This window comes from Salvelinus namaycush, chromosome 3 (genome assembly GCF_016432855.1).
Source record: "Salvelinus namaycush isolate Seneca chromosome 3, SaNama_1.0, whole genome shotgun sequence".
Taxonomy (NCBI): Eukaryota; Metazoa; Chordata; class Actinopteri; order Salmoniformes; family Salmonidae; genus Salvelinus; species Salvelinus namaycush.
The window spans coordinates 93,981,127-93,994,284 of record NC_052309.1 but is presented as its reverse complement, the minus strand read 5'-3'; the positions used below and the strand labels follow the sequence as shown (position 1 = coordinate 93,994,284).

The 13,158-nt window shown below is 44.5% G+C and overlaps 3 protein-coding genes across 4 annotated transcripts; 2 read left to right on the top strand and 1 right to left on the bottom strand.

Annotated features, from left to right (window-relative positions):
• The first annotated feature begins 160 nt into the window (after positions 1-160).
• Positions 161-6,617, top strand: LOC120043469 (transmembrane protein 180-like). Its single transcript, XM_038988065.1, has 8 exons — positions 161-677; positions 1,116-1,430; positions 1,566-1,862; positions 2,005-2,127; positions 2,334-2,488; positions 2,714-2,797; positions 3,350-3,493; positions 5,812-6,617. The coding sequence occupies exons 1-8, from the start codon at positions 465-467 to the stop codon at positions 5,951-5,953; spliced, it is 1,473 nt and encodes a 490-aa protein (XP_038843993.1). The 5' UTR covers positions 161-464; the 3' UTR covers positions 5,954-6,617.
• LOC120043479 (immunoglobulin superfamily member 6-like) lies at positions 6,261-9,958 on the bottom strand. 2 transcript variants are annotated; one of them, XM_038988081.1, is made up of 6 exons: positions 9,833-9,958; positions 8,038-8,379; positions 7,769-7,869; positions 7,562-7,612; positions 7,115-7,225; positions 6,261-6,879 (listed from the first exon to the last, which is right to left on the bottom strand). In XM_038988081.1, exons 2-6 carry the CDS (start codon positions 8,372-8,374, stop codon positions 6,829-6,831), a joined length of 651 nt encoding a protein of 216 aa, XP_038844009.1. In that variant the 5' UTR covers positions 8,375-8,379; positions 9,833-9,958; the 3' UTR covers positions 6,261-6,828. The 2 variants fall into 2 exon arrangements, with proteins under 2 accessions (XP_038844009.1, XP_038844000.1); XM_038988072.1 differs by lacking the exon at positions 9,833-9,958 and adding an exon at positions 8,524-9,772.
• Positions 8,970-13,087, top strand: LOC120043494 (ER lumen protein-retaining receptor 2-like). The gene is made up of 5 exons (XM_038988090.1): positions 8,970-9,226; positions 10,568-10,668; positions 10,977-11,135; positions 11,270-11,522; positions 11,792-13,087. Exons 1-5 carry the CDS (start codon positions 9,136-9,138, stop codon positions 11,824-11,826), a joined length of 639 nt encoding a protein of 212 aa, XP_038844018.1. The 5' UTR covers positions 8,970-9,135; the 3' UTR covers positions 11,827-13,087.
• The last annotated feature ends 71 nt before the right edge of the window (positions 13,088-13,158 follow it).

The following is a 13,158-nucleotide window of genomic DNA, read 5'->3' as shown; positions in this document are numbered from 1 at the left end:
CTCAGCCCCTGAGTAAAAAGCAACACTACTTTTTTTAATGACAGTTCATTGACCAATAATTAGAAAGTAGGTGGGACCAGAGCACCTTTTTGTCCAATGTTTGTTTGTTATGGTTCGGTCACATGGATTATTGCCCCGCCTATTTCCGCATTTACAGAAACGGGTTTGATAGCTGCACGCGAGGAGAGGAGCATAATGTTATTATTTTATATTAACATATAGTTGTGATTGTGTATTCGTCAGTGAGGTTATCTTAATTAGTATTTGTAAAGTCTGTTTGCTGACCAAGCCGAAATAGTAGAAATCCTGCGCGCGACTGCAGCACTTTTGCCATGGAATATGAATAGCTGTGAACTCCGTTTCTATAAATCCACCTTTTGCTCAAGTGACACTCGACTCACTTTGCAAATCTGTGGTAATTAGATCAAAGTGAGTAGCCTGGAGAAATTAAACCACCACCAGGCATGACTGTGGAGAAACCAGCCGCAGGTGTTCGCACCTTCGGCGGCCTGAACATCCTGAGGCACCTGGCGAGTCTGGGGGCTCACCCCGCCTCCGTGGCTTACTCCATGACCACGCTGGGAGCAGGCATGATGAACAGCATATTCAGCTTCTACTATGTCAAGCTGTTCCTCAACAAATACAAGATATCAGAGGGAGCTTTCCATCAGTCACAAGTGAGTACTGTACTACAGTAACAGATACTGTAAACTATATAAGAGGCAGGTAGCCCAGTGGTTAGAGTGTTGCGAGAGTAACCGAAACAAATTATTATTTATTAAACAGCGACTGTGGCCTTCGGGCCCTATGACTATGGTGCGCTTGTATAATAATAGGCCTACATTGTGCACTGCCCAATAATAGTATGTCAATTCAAAATGGGAATAACTGGCTTGATATGTCAATGCTCAATGGTAGTGAGGAATGTACATACAATGGTATTATTGGCCATGCAGCTTACTCACACTTTATTAAGTGGAACGAACAACACATGACAACATATACAGTCCTTTGACATGTGTAATTTGTGCAATATTAGCAACTTTGAGATACACGTTTCTATGCAAACAAGACAATAATTATGTCATCCCTCTGTCATCTCTTCATCCTGACAGGTGGTGTACATGGTGTGGAACGCAGTGAACGACCCTCTGTTCGGCTACCTGCAGGATAACTCCCGCGTACCGTGCTGCTCTCAACGTCGTCTCTCCATCCTGTATGGTGCTCCCTTCTACGCAATCGCCTTCCTGCTCGCCTGGTTTCCATGGCGAGAGTACGCCCCCGGCGACTGGATGAGCGGCGTCCACCTGATGGTGGCGTTGTGTGCGTTCGACGGGATGCTGACGTTTGTGTTGCTGGCGCAGTGCGCCCTCTTTGCAGAGATATCAGGCCACCACCAGAGCAGGCTGAGACTCATCAAATACAACCAGGTAGGAAAGGGAGGTGTTTTGTGTAGTGTTTCTTTTTTACCCGTTTCATTTTAGGCTGTATATGGTATTTATTTTGTTGTCTGAAGTCAGTAAAGTGTTCTCACCTTTGTTTCCTCTTCCCCCTCCTCTCCCCAGGTGGCGTCACTTATAGGTTCCTCCAGTGTTCTATTCTGCGGCCTCCTCTCCCAGAACATGGATGACTTCCCATCCTTCCAGGGCTTCACTGTCCTGGTGGCCGTTCTGGCTTGTGGCTGCATGATCTACACAGGCCTACACAGCGAGAGCCGCTTTGACACCAAAGGGTCAGCACCGGGGTCAAACTACCAAGGTTCTGGCCAATCAACTCTTTCCTTCTCCTTGGTGACCTCTATGACCTTGCAGATCCTGACCAATAGGGACTTCCAGCTCTTTGTGCTCATGAACTTCTTTCAGGTCAGAAAAAAAGACTGGGATACAGCCACTCAATGGGGCCACAGAATGTGGTTTGTTCTGTTAATGGGGATATGTGTGTATATGAGTGTGTACCACAGCTGACCATTACATTTATATTTCCTATCCATTGCACTTTTTCCAGGTCTTCATGGTGGCATTCTGTAATAACTTCACTATGATCTTCGCGGAGCATCTGATACCCCCCAACGTGCTTCCGTCACTGGCCAAGAGCTTCATGTATGGAGCTGGATTCATCTGTCCTCAGGTAACATACCGCAGCTCAAAACACTTTATACTGAGTGGAGGGAGTCACTAACCTCACTCTTCATCACCAATGTATTGCATTGAGTGTCTTGCCAAGTGCTGACCACACACTAGACCACCTATTTTATAGCATTGCCTCATTGATTTATTCCCATAGTGTTACTTACTGTATCTTATTGTCATCTCTCTGTGGTGCGTCTCTCTCAGTTGGTTGTGCTGAGCAGTCAGAGCCTGCTCCACGACCTAGGCTACTACAAGATCATCCTGCTCACCTTCTACGTGGAAGCTGGCATGGCTGCCGTCATGCTGGTGCTGGGGCCACATCACTACTACATCCTGGCATTCTTCCTGACCGCTAACATGTAAGAAGTTATGTTATGGTATTGTCATTGTAATGTTATTATATCATCTATTTATATGTTATTGTAGCCACTGGCATTAATGACAGTAAGTTTCCGTTATTTCCGTCAGTTATGTAATTCAGTAACATGATTTGCTCCAGTGCCATTTTACAACTGTTTGCTTTATCATACAAACACTATTTAATTGTAAAAAAAAATATATATATTCTCTTTGTCGCCATTAAGGGTCCTTGTCCAGGCAGCCTTCAGTCTGTTTAACCTGCCTCTGGCTGACATTATCGACTCAGATCTTCAGAGACACAAGCGCAGGTAAACCCAGGTCTGCTGTGTGACAGCACAGTTATAATAGTGCCACATCAGCACACAGTGACCTCCACCCGCCCAGCCATCCATTACAGATAGACAGAAATAGAACACTACTCTCAGGTGTGTTCTGTAGGCTAACACTGAGCTTCATTGGCAGTGCTACAGTACCTAACAGCCTCCCTTGGAAGGGCACCTACCTAACATTACAAAAGCAACAGAGGCTGTATGTACTTTGTAGGGCACATTAAGTATGTATTGATATTAACCCACCAAAGTAAGTGTGGAAGAGGAAGTTATTTGAACTTCAAATGCAAAAGGTTACAATCAATGTGCATCTCTGATGCACAAGTCACGTACAGTACACAGACAGGAATGTAAACACAGTGACGGAGATAAACACTAGCAAGGGTATGGCTAAAAGCGCTTTGAGCCCTTGATGGAAAATATAAATCCAATCCATGATTATTATTGTCATTGTTATATCCTTATGACGTCAAAGTAAGTGGATCAAGTATTAAAGCCTTGTTGTGTCCTTTCCCTCTGTGTCCTCTACAGCTCCCCCCTCTCCTCCATGGTGTTTGGGACCAATGCTCTGTTCACTAAACCAGCCCAGTCTCTGGCTCCTATGCTGGTGGTCTCCATCCTAAACCAGTTTGGCTATGAGAACCTGAAGGACGCTGGGAGGGATGCAAACCCCAGGTAAGGGCTGCTGGGGGGGCTGCAAACCCCAGGTAAGGGCTGCTGGGAGGGCTGCAAACCCCAGGTAAGGGTTGCTGGGAGGGCTGCAAACCCCAGGTAAGGGCTGCTGGGGGGGCTGCAAACCCCAGGTAAGGGCTGCTGGGAGGGCTGCAAACCCCAGGTAAGGGTTGCTGGGAGGGCTGCAAACCCCAGGTAAGGGCTGCTGGGAGGGCTGCAAACCCCAGGTAAGGGCTGCTGTGAGGGATGCAAACCCCAGGTAAGGGCTGCTGGGAGGGATGCAAACCCCAGGTAAGGGCTGCTGGGAGGGATGCAAACCCCAGGTAAGGGCTGCTGGGAGGGATGCAAACTCCAGGTAAGGGCTGCAAACCCCAGGTAAGGGCTGCTGGGAGGGATGCAAACCCCAGGTAAGGGCTGCTGGGAGGGATGCAAACCCCAGGTAAGGGCTGCAAACCCCAGGTAAGGGCTGCTGGGAGGGATGCAAACCCCAGGTAAGGGCTGCTGGGAGGGATGCAAACCCCAGGTAAGGGCTGCTGGGAGGGATGCAAACCCCAGGTAAGGGCTGCTGGGAGGGATGCAAACCCCAGGTAAGGGCTGCTGGGAGGGATGCAAACCCCAGGTAAGGGCTGCTGGGAGGGATGCAAACCCCAGGTAAAGGCTGCTGGGAGGGATGCAAACCCCAGGTAAGGGCTGCTGGGAGGGATGCAAACCCCAGGTAAGGGCTGCTGGGAGGGATGCAAACCCCAGGTAAGGGCTGCTGGGAGGGATGCAAACCCCAGGTAAAGGCTGCTGGGAGGGATGCAAACCCCAGGTAAGGGCTGCTGGGAGGGATGCAAACCCCAGGTAAGGGCTGCTGGGAGGGATGCAAACCCCAGGTAAGGGCTGCTGGGAGGGATGCAAACCCCAGGTAAGGGCTGCTGGGAGGGATGCAAACCCCAGGTAAAGGCTGCTGGGAGGGATGCAAACCCCAGGTAAGGGCTGCTGGGAGGGCTGCAAACCCCAGGTAAGGGCTGCTGGGAGGGATGCAAACCCCAGGTAAGGGCTGCTGGGAGGGATGCAAACCCCAGGTAAAGGCTGCTGGGAGGGATGCAAACCCCAGGTAAGGGCTGCTGGGAGGGATGCAAACCCCAGGTAAGGGCTGCTGGGAGGGATGCAAACCCCAGGTAAGGGCTGCTGGGAGGGATGCAAACCCCAGGTAAGGGCTGCTGGGAGGGCTGCAAACCCCAGGTAAGGGCTGCTGGGAGGGATGCAAACCCCAGGTAAGGGCTGCTGGGAGGGATGCAAACCCCAGGTAAAGGCTGCTGGGAGGGATGCAAACCCCAGGTAAGGGCTGCTGGGAGGGATGCAAACCCCAGGTAAGGGCTGCTGGGAGGGATGCAAACCCCAGGTAAGGGCTGCTGGGAGGGATGCAAACCCCAGGTAAGGGCTGCTGGGAGGGATGCAAACCCCAGGTAAAGGCTGCTGGGAGGGATGCAAACCCCAGGTAAGGGCTGCTGGGAGGGGTGCAAACCCCAGGTAAGGGCTGCTGGGAGGGGTGCAAACCCCAGGTAAGGGCTGCTGGGAGGGGTGCAAACACCAGGTAAGGGCTGCGTCTCAATAGTCTTAAATGTCCACTCCTTATCTCCTTTTTGCTAATTGTATTATTGTGGTGAGTACTGAAAAAGTGAAAGTGAATTCCCTGTAGACATCCATTTTGCTTGTATCTGATCTGTGTCTTCAGATAAGTGAGGCGAGGAAGGCACTTTAGACTATCAAGGACGACCATTTAAGATCCTGTTCTGTGTTTTGCATTATTAGCTATAATCCATGTTTGCTCTGCCAGCATGCAAATTAACTTTAGCCTGACCAAACCAGTCTTACTGTTACGGGCTGTAGGAGTAGGAATGATCTAGGATTGGTTCACTGCCAGCGAGTCACCTGCTGAATTAAAGTAGCATTTGATTCATTTCAGGTGCCGATATCACACATTGTGGTCCATAGATGTAGTGTTTGACAACTTGCTGGGGTTATAGCTTGAACTCTAATGTTACGCTTACTGAGAACTGCTTACTCCCCCTAGTGGTGAAATAGCTGCATTGACATGTTACATTAATTGTGTCAGTGAACCCATGGAAAGCAACTGCATCTATTCTACGACATGGTAGTTAATTATACGTTACTTTAATGCATCTCTATCATAGCATTATTAGATGTCATTTTTATGAATTGTCTTGATACACAGACATACTGGTTGAATTCATGACAACACATTTCCAGTATCTCCTCTATATCTTGTAACATATCCTGTACTGTCTGAATAATGTCCTACTCCTCCCCTGCAGTGACTTGGAGGCCCTCCACACCACCATGTTCTACCTGGTGTGTGTGGTGCCCATGTGTGTCGCCGCCCTGCAAGTCTTCGCCTGGAAGCCCTTCTCAATACGCAACAGTCACACCGTGGACACCATGTATATCGACGGCTGAGTCACTCAATTTATGCTGTTTATGAGTCACTGTCTATGCTGTTTTTTAAGACTTGATAGGTTGCTGCAGCACTCCTAAAGGGAACATGGGGGTGTAATGGCCGGAGGGTACTGCAGAAGAAAACACTCCATCTGCATATGTTTGTCGGTGAACTTGTCTGGTGGTGATGAAGGGAATGGTACTGACCCTAACTCTGGTAGCAGGAGCACAGTACCTGAGTCTGCTATTACTCTATGCAATAATATTATGTTAGTTACTGTGAAAACTGTATGACTTAACCAAGTTTGAGGGATATTGTAGCATCAGATTACTTTCACATAATTTATTAGTTTGCAGACTTTGTTCTCCAAACAAATTGAATGTAAAACAGATATTTTCTTTGACATTGTGTATACTACATACTGTTATCATGGGACCTGAACCATTGTGATGTTGTGCCTTTGTCTAAATAGTTAATACCAAACAAATATGCTGTTCATTCAAATGATTTGCATTAATTTGTTGGGGAATGTTTTCTACAAGTCCTTTTACACTGTTTCCATTTTAATTAAAAAAAATAAGCCTTCATTCAAATAACTTGCACGTGTTATTTACGTTGACTTTTGAACCTGAAACCCGGACTAAAAAAATTGGATATTCAAATAGGTGATCTTCAGATTCAGTAGAGGGACTTTTTCTTTCTGATTAATTTGAAGTTCATCAAATCGGGATTGTCTTTGTCTTGTTACTCTCTTTGGTTAAGGTAAGGGTCAGTTTTAGATTTTGGTTAGTCGTTTTGCAGGTCAGCAGTGTCCTTATAGTTTATAGTCTCTCCCGCCTGAAGATCAGTCCGTGTAGGGAAGTAGCTGTCATTAGCGGTTCTCCTTTTTGTTGAGTCACTGGTTTTGGTAAATGTCCTCTGGATGGTTGGAGTGGGGGCTTTCAACCTGCAAGACGATTCAGTTGAGTTTATCAGCTGTAGAGTCAACATGGTGTAGATTAGATGTGTTGATAGAGAAGAGTTTGCTTAAGAACAAGGTGTGATAATTTAGTCAATTGAAAACAGGTTGATATGAGTCATAACATAAACATAACAAATCTAAGCACTTTCCTAGCCTCTCTTATACTTATTATGAAAGCCAATAAGCCATATTAGGAAAATGCAATGTGACCATCCCGTACCTTGTTTTGAGCAGGGCTACTGTGGTTGGGGGTTTTCTTGTTACTTCGTAAGTTCCTCTTGCCGTACAGCTCTTGCACAACAGCACCAAACTGTACTCGAACTTTATTCTTCTGTAAGAGAGAATGAACAGCAAACAAATTGGTTACATCGCAGTGGTAAATAACTAAAAAGTGTTGTATTTCCTTGTCTTTCTGCAATGTAAACATACATTAAAGTCTCAACATTGTGAGACTGAGGATTATACTAGGAATTTACTGAAGAGGAATACCCCCTCTTACAAAACAATGATAGCAAGGGCTCTAGCTGTTCCTTGTTTAAGACATTGGGCTTTCCACAACATGGTGAAACTAAATATTGTGAACACATTGCACATTGTGGTGGTATCAAGTATTCTTTAAGACATCATGAACAACTTCAGTGAGGCAGTAGAAAAGAGAAGACTGCACCTGGATGTCACCCTTCTGTGTGGCTCTGCAAACGGCAATGTCTTTCCCAGTCTAGTGTAGAATGAGCAGGTTAGAATCCAATGTATACTAGATGATTATGATGGTTGCATGATTGGTCAATATATTTTATGCACTGTTACGTCTCAAACAACAACCAATTCATAATGATCATTATATGTATGTATCTAGAGTAATACAATAGCTTACCTTCTTACGAATGATCAGAATCAGTATTGCCAGACTGTACAAGGCCAACAGGACAAACAGCAGCCACAGCAAAACATGCCAGGCCATCTGCATGCCCCTCTCTGAAAGCACACAGGAGAACTGGCACTTGGTTTTCATATGGTTGTAACGGCAAAACATGAGTAGAACTGAAAAGTCCCCCTTGCTACCCCAAACACTCTTACCCATAGAGATACATTAAATGATGAGTAATAATTTCAAATGACACATGTTCTATTTAATTCTCTTACCTCTCACCACCAGCGTGGTGCCCTGCCCTATCTCCTGTGCCCCGCGGCATACCACGTCTCTAAACAAGGCAGCACAGTGGTACACCCCGCTGTCATTGGCCTGGAGTGAGTTGATATTTAGGCTGTATCTCTCCAGGCTGTATTTGTGTTGCTGGGTCATCAGATCGACCGAGTGGTGAGCGTCCTGCTTGAAGACGAACCAGAGGAAATCAATGTTCCTATTGGTATCATATGCGATGTTACAGGGGAGAGAGGCTGACTGACCCCCTATCCGCCAAATGATATCGTCTGGTTGGTGTAACGATAACCCTGGGGGGCAGTTTTCCCTGTTCTCCATGAAGTCTGGAGTAAAAACAGATACAGGTACAATCATAAAGTTGTACTCTCAATCGTTAAGTGAAGCTAATATGGAATCAAACCAGTTTTAATCTGATATTTGATCATACTGACATAAAGATACATTTAATTTAGCTGATATGTCCTTACCGGCTGTCGAGATGAATTAGCGTGATAGAGGAAAACACTGGTAAATCCGTTCTGATGAAAACAATGTTGTGTGTGTATGCGCGCTGTGATCTCATGACTAAGTGTGCTACAGACAGAACAGGAAGATGGATGTTTTCACTTCTCTCAGTTTTCCATCCTGTTTACCAAGTATCTCATCATTATGTGTTTGGTGTTGTAATCCCAAACAAATTCTCTCACAGTTGTCAGTCAAAGCTGTCTTCTCGTAGTAATGTTGCAACATCAGCGAGATGTGAGAATCAATCTGTTCGCCGTTCTTCAAATTCAAGGGCCTGGCATGACTGTCACATTGCGTATTATTCAACTAGAAATTCTTACCAATGGATGCTGCTGGGCGTGTTTAGCACAGGTCTCACTCAAACCGCTGTATCCAATCCGAACCCAACTTGCTTTGTAATTTACGTTTTTCTTACGCCCCCTTCCACGTCGACTTGCCCTATCGCCATATTTCAACTCGTTGCATCAAAAAAGGGATTTATGAAGCCGGTTAAATAAGTTAGTTTAAACCAGAAAATTTAACAGTAGACTTTAAGTCATTTTCACCGGTGTCAAAAGAAGGCATCAGCTCTAGCAATGAACATCTTCAGGTTAACGGGAGACCTCTCTCACTTGGCAGCTATCATCATTCTCCTGCTCAAAATATGGAAAACCAGGTCGTGTGCTGGTGAGTATATTAGCTACTAAAATGTATATTTCTTCAAATGACTTATTGGCTATGTGCTGTCTACTTATGTATTTAGTTAGCCGTCTGCCCATATTCCAACCCATCTAGTTAGCTGTAGTTTAGATCCCTGTAGACAGCTAGCTAACATGGATAGTTAACGTTAGCGTTATATTCCGAACTCACTCATATTTAGTTACAGAACAAACAAGCAACGAATGGCATTAAGTGTTGATCAGTGTATATATAATGCATCATGAAACAATTATATGCAGATCATGTTGTGTTCGCTAGTTGGTGAGCTTGAATTGGTTGAACGTTCGCTACTTCACCACAGTAGCATGTCAACTTGCTAGCTGTCTATTCTAGAGCGGCAACTTGGATTACTCTGATTTTAAAGTTAACAACTAGTTTAACGGATTACTGTTTAATCAAAGCCTCCATTGAATATCTGGTTTGCCACCTATGTAACTTGTCGCTAGCTAACTTGATATGCAAAACATGTTAGCTACGGTATCAAATTAGCTAGCTACGTGTAACAGCCAAAATAGTCGACGATTTAAAAAAAAATCGATTGCTCATAAAGTGATGCAGGGTTGGACACTCTACCTTGCTTTCAGATGAGGTATTTATTTATAACTTCTGTTTAAACATCCCGTCTAGTGTCACCTTGTTTTCTGCAACAGTCTGGCATGCGAGTTCACTCAATGTAGCCCGGCGTTTGATTGTTAGATCTGGACTCTGACGTGGCATTCTTGAAAGTCTCACGAAATTAAATTAGTTGGCAAGGAATCAATGCATTCTCACTCAAAAGTAGTCGACACTATTACATTTATGTCTCAAATTAGCTGAACACATCCCATATTCTAAACACTCGCACACGTTTCTCTCATTGACCTTGTTTGCATCGGATTAATTTGTCTTTGAGGCATTAGGATCTGCTATCTTTTTCTAATACCAGTCACTGTAATATATGGAATAAATAAGATTTATTGTGCACATTACGATTAGGCCTACATGGAGATGCATTAGTTGCTGGGTGAACACCCTGGTCTTGAGATGCTGCTGCATTTCTTGATGTAGTTTCAGCAAACAGATACAGTTCATTTACCCTCTAGTCAGACATGGGTTTCTCTCATTCAAATTTCTGTTAATAAGATACTATCACACTTGCAGCTCTGACTGGGCAGGGGCTTGCAAAGGAAGACTATTTCAGAAGTTGTGAAGGACTTGCCTTTCTTCCAGAACTTGTTCTTGAAGTGATGCAAAACTAGAAGAAGAATTTCTTATTTCATTCCCAGGTATTATCTGTCCTACTGTTGTAAAACTGGTTGTCCCTTCCAGGTATCTCCGGGAAGAGCCAGATCCTATTTGCTTTGGTCTTCACTACTCGCTACCTGGACCTCCTCACCTCCTTCATTTCCCTCTACAACACCACCATGAAGGTAAGAGGATGGCTGGGCCTTAATAATGAGCCTTCCTTTCCTTCTCTCCATACCTCCAAACCACTGATAGTATTGATTAAGTGTTATGAGTTAGACCAGGCGGAATCTGTGGAATCCCTTAGAGTTGTCTGCATAAGCAATTGACAACGTCCTCACCAAATCTCTCTGGGGCTTCAGATAAGTTCTATCTGTAGATTTCTTCTGGCACAAGTCCTTATGAGAGACGGTCTAGACTGCGCTACTATTTTCTTCTCAGCACCATTAATATGGGATATACGTTAATTTTCTCCCTCTACTCTTCCCTGCAGGTTATCTACATTGGTTGTGCCTACGCCACTGTCTACCTGATCTACATGAAGTTCAAGGCCACCTATGATGGGAACCATGACAGCTTCCGAATGGAGTTCCTGGTGGTTCCTGTAGGGGGCCTCGCCTGCCTGGTCAACCATGACTTCTCTTTCCTAGAGGTTAGAGACATTTACATTACATATGAAGGAGAAACCCTTAGTTGATGGCTACTTAACCTATTCCGCATGGTCAGTTGTGAGAGAGTTGGCGGATGAGATTAATGGCTAATATACATTGTTTGTCTTTCTATCAGATCCTGTGGACATTCTCCATCTACCTGGAGTCGGTGGCCATCCTGCCCCAGCTCTTCATGATCAGTAAGACGGGCGAGGCGGAGACAATCACCACCCACTACCTGTTCTTCCTGGGTCTCTACCGGGCCCTGTACCTCTTCAACTGGATCTGGCGCTTTTACTTCGAGGGTTTCTTTGACATGATCGCCATCGTGGCCGGCATGGTGCAGACCATCCTCTACTGCGACTTCTTCTACCTTTATGTCACCAAAGGTGAGTGTCCACCTAAATGCCCACCTCTGATTTATGTTCTGCCATCTGTATATTCGCTGTTTGACCTTCTGGTACTTTATGTATGCGTAAGTAAGTATTGTTGGAGTAATTGATGGTTGAGTTTGTAGGACTACATCATATTCTAAATGAGTTATACTCTATCTAGATACAGTTTGAATGTTGTAGTGCACAGGAGTCAGCACATTGCAAGGGAAATGCATTAAAAAGAAATCATTGGACCTTCTGACATGTATCTCAATAATCCTCAGTGCTGAAAGGAAAGAAGCTGAGCCTGCCAGCATGAGAGGTTCAGACGGAGACCCCGTGTCTCCCAGCAGACTCAGGGTGCGTGGAGATGACATCACGGAACCCCGCCGAGCGAGCACAAGATGCCTGAGAGACAGAGCGACTCAAGGGGGGAAACACTAGTCTTCTTCATGAATAACTTTGAACTGGTAAACAACGGCTCCAAAACTGAATGAGAGGTCATCCCAGGTCTTCACGCAGTCTTCAGATATCTATTTTTAGCATCTTGCCTTACCTTTTCTCATTGCTGTTCAAAATAGAAAGAAAACATGTTTGTTTTTCGACATGTGAGGTGTGCTCTTTGATGGCTCAATATGCATTGTATTGATTAGGGTTGACTCAATACAAGTACCATGCCAAACTTCAAAATGAAATGCAAAAATGTAGTCTTTGATTAAGATGGAAACGATGTGTCAAGGAGTATTATGTAATGATTTGATGTCTTGTTTTTTACATGACTGTACCCCCTTGGCCAATTTTATTATTCACAACTACATTTACTTCTGTTTTGTAGGTGCTCTTTCATTTTGATATCCCAGTTTGCACTCCTCTCTTGAAAAAGTGATCCTGCAAAGCCCACTTCTGGGTTCTTGTGTTTATAGAACCCTTTGCCCAATATATTTTTTTCCAGTTGCCCTTTTGACATTTTTGGTAAGATTTGCTTCAATGCAGTTGTCAAATTTGAAAAGCATAAATTCTTCATCTTGGTGTCCTCCATTTATGTACATACTTGTCATTCTAAGATGACGTTCCCCTCTTAACATGATACATATCACCGTTCACATCACCAACCAAAATAAGAGTTTATTGCATTACTTAGGCCCAGCATCAGCTTGTTCAACATTGGATGATTGTAAGTAATTCAGGGGTCCATATCAGTAAATGTGCTTCCCGATAGGGCTATTTGGTTTGTTTTCAATGCAGTCATAGACTAAGGTTAATTTGATTGAATACTGTAATCGCCTTACATGGTCAGTTTGTTTAGCTGTTTAAATAAAGATGCAGTCATTTGTCACAGAGGTAAAAGACCCATTGAAATATACATGATATTCTAGAACAGGGTTGAGGAGGAATGTGTGAGATATGGTGTTTGGTATGTATGCATTTGAGTAACATGTTGAGATTTGACCCATTTTCCCAGCTAAGTAAACCTCCATAGTCTTTTAATTTGAGTCATTCCTATAGCTTCTTTTGTTTTACGTTGCATGATAACTGTGATACCACCTCACCTCCAATAAACTTTTTATGAAAAAGCACAATTTTACCTTGTTAATGTGAAAAAACACCTATGTACAGACAGCTAGAAAAAGATTAGCCAAAAAATGGTAAG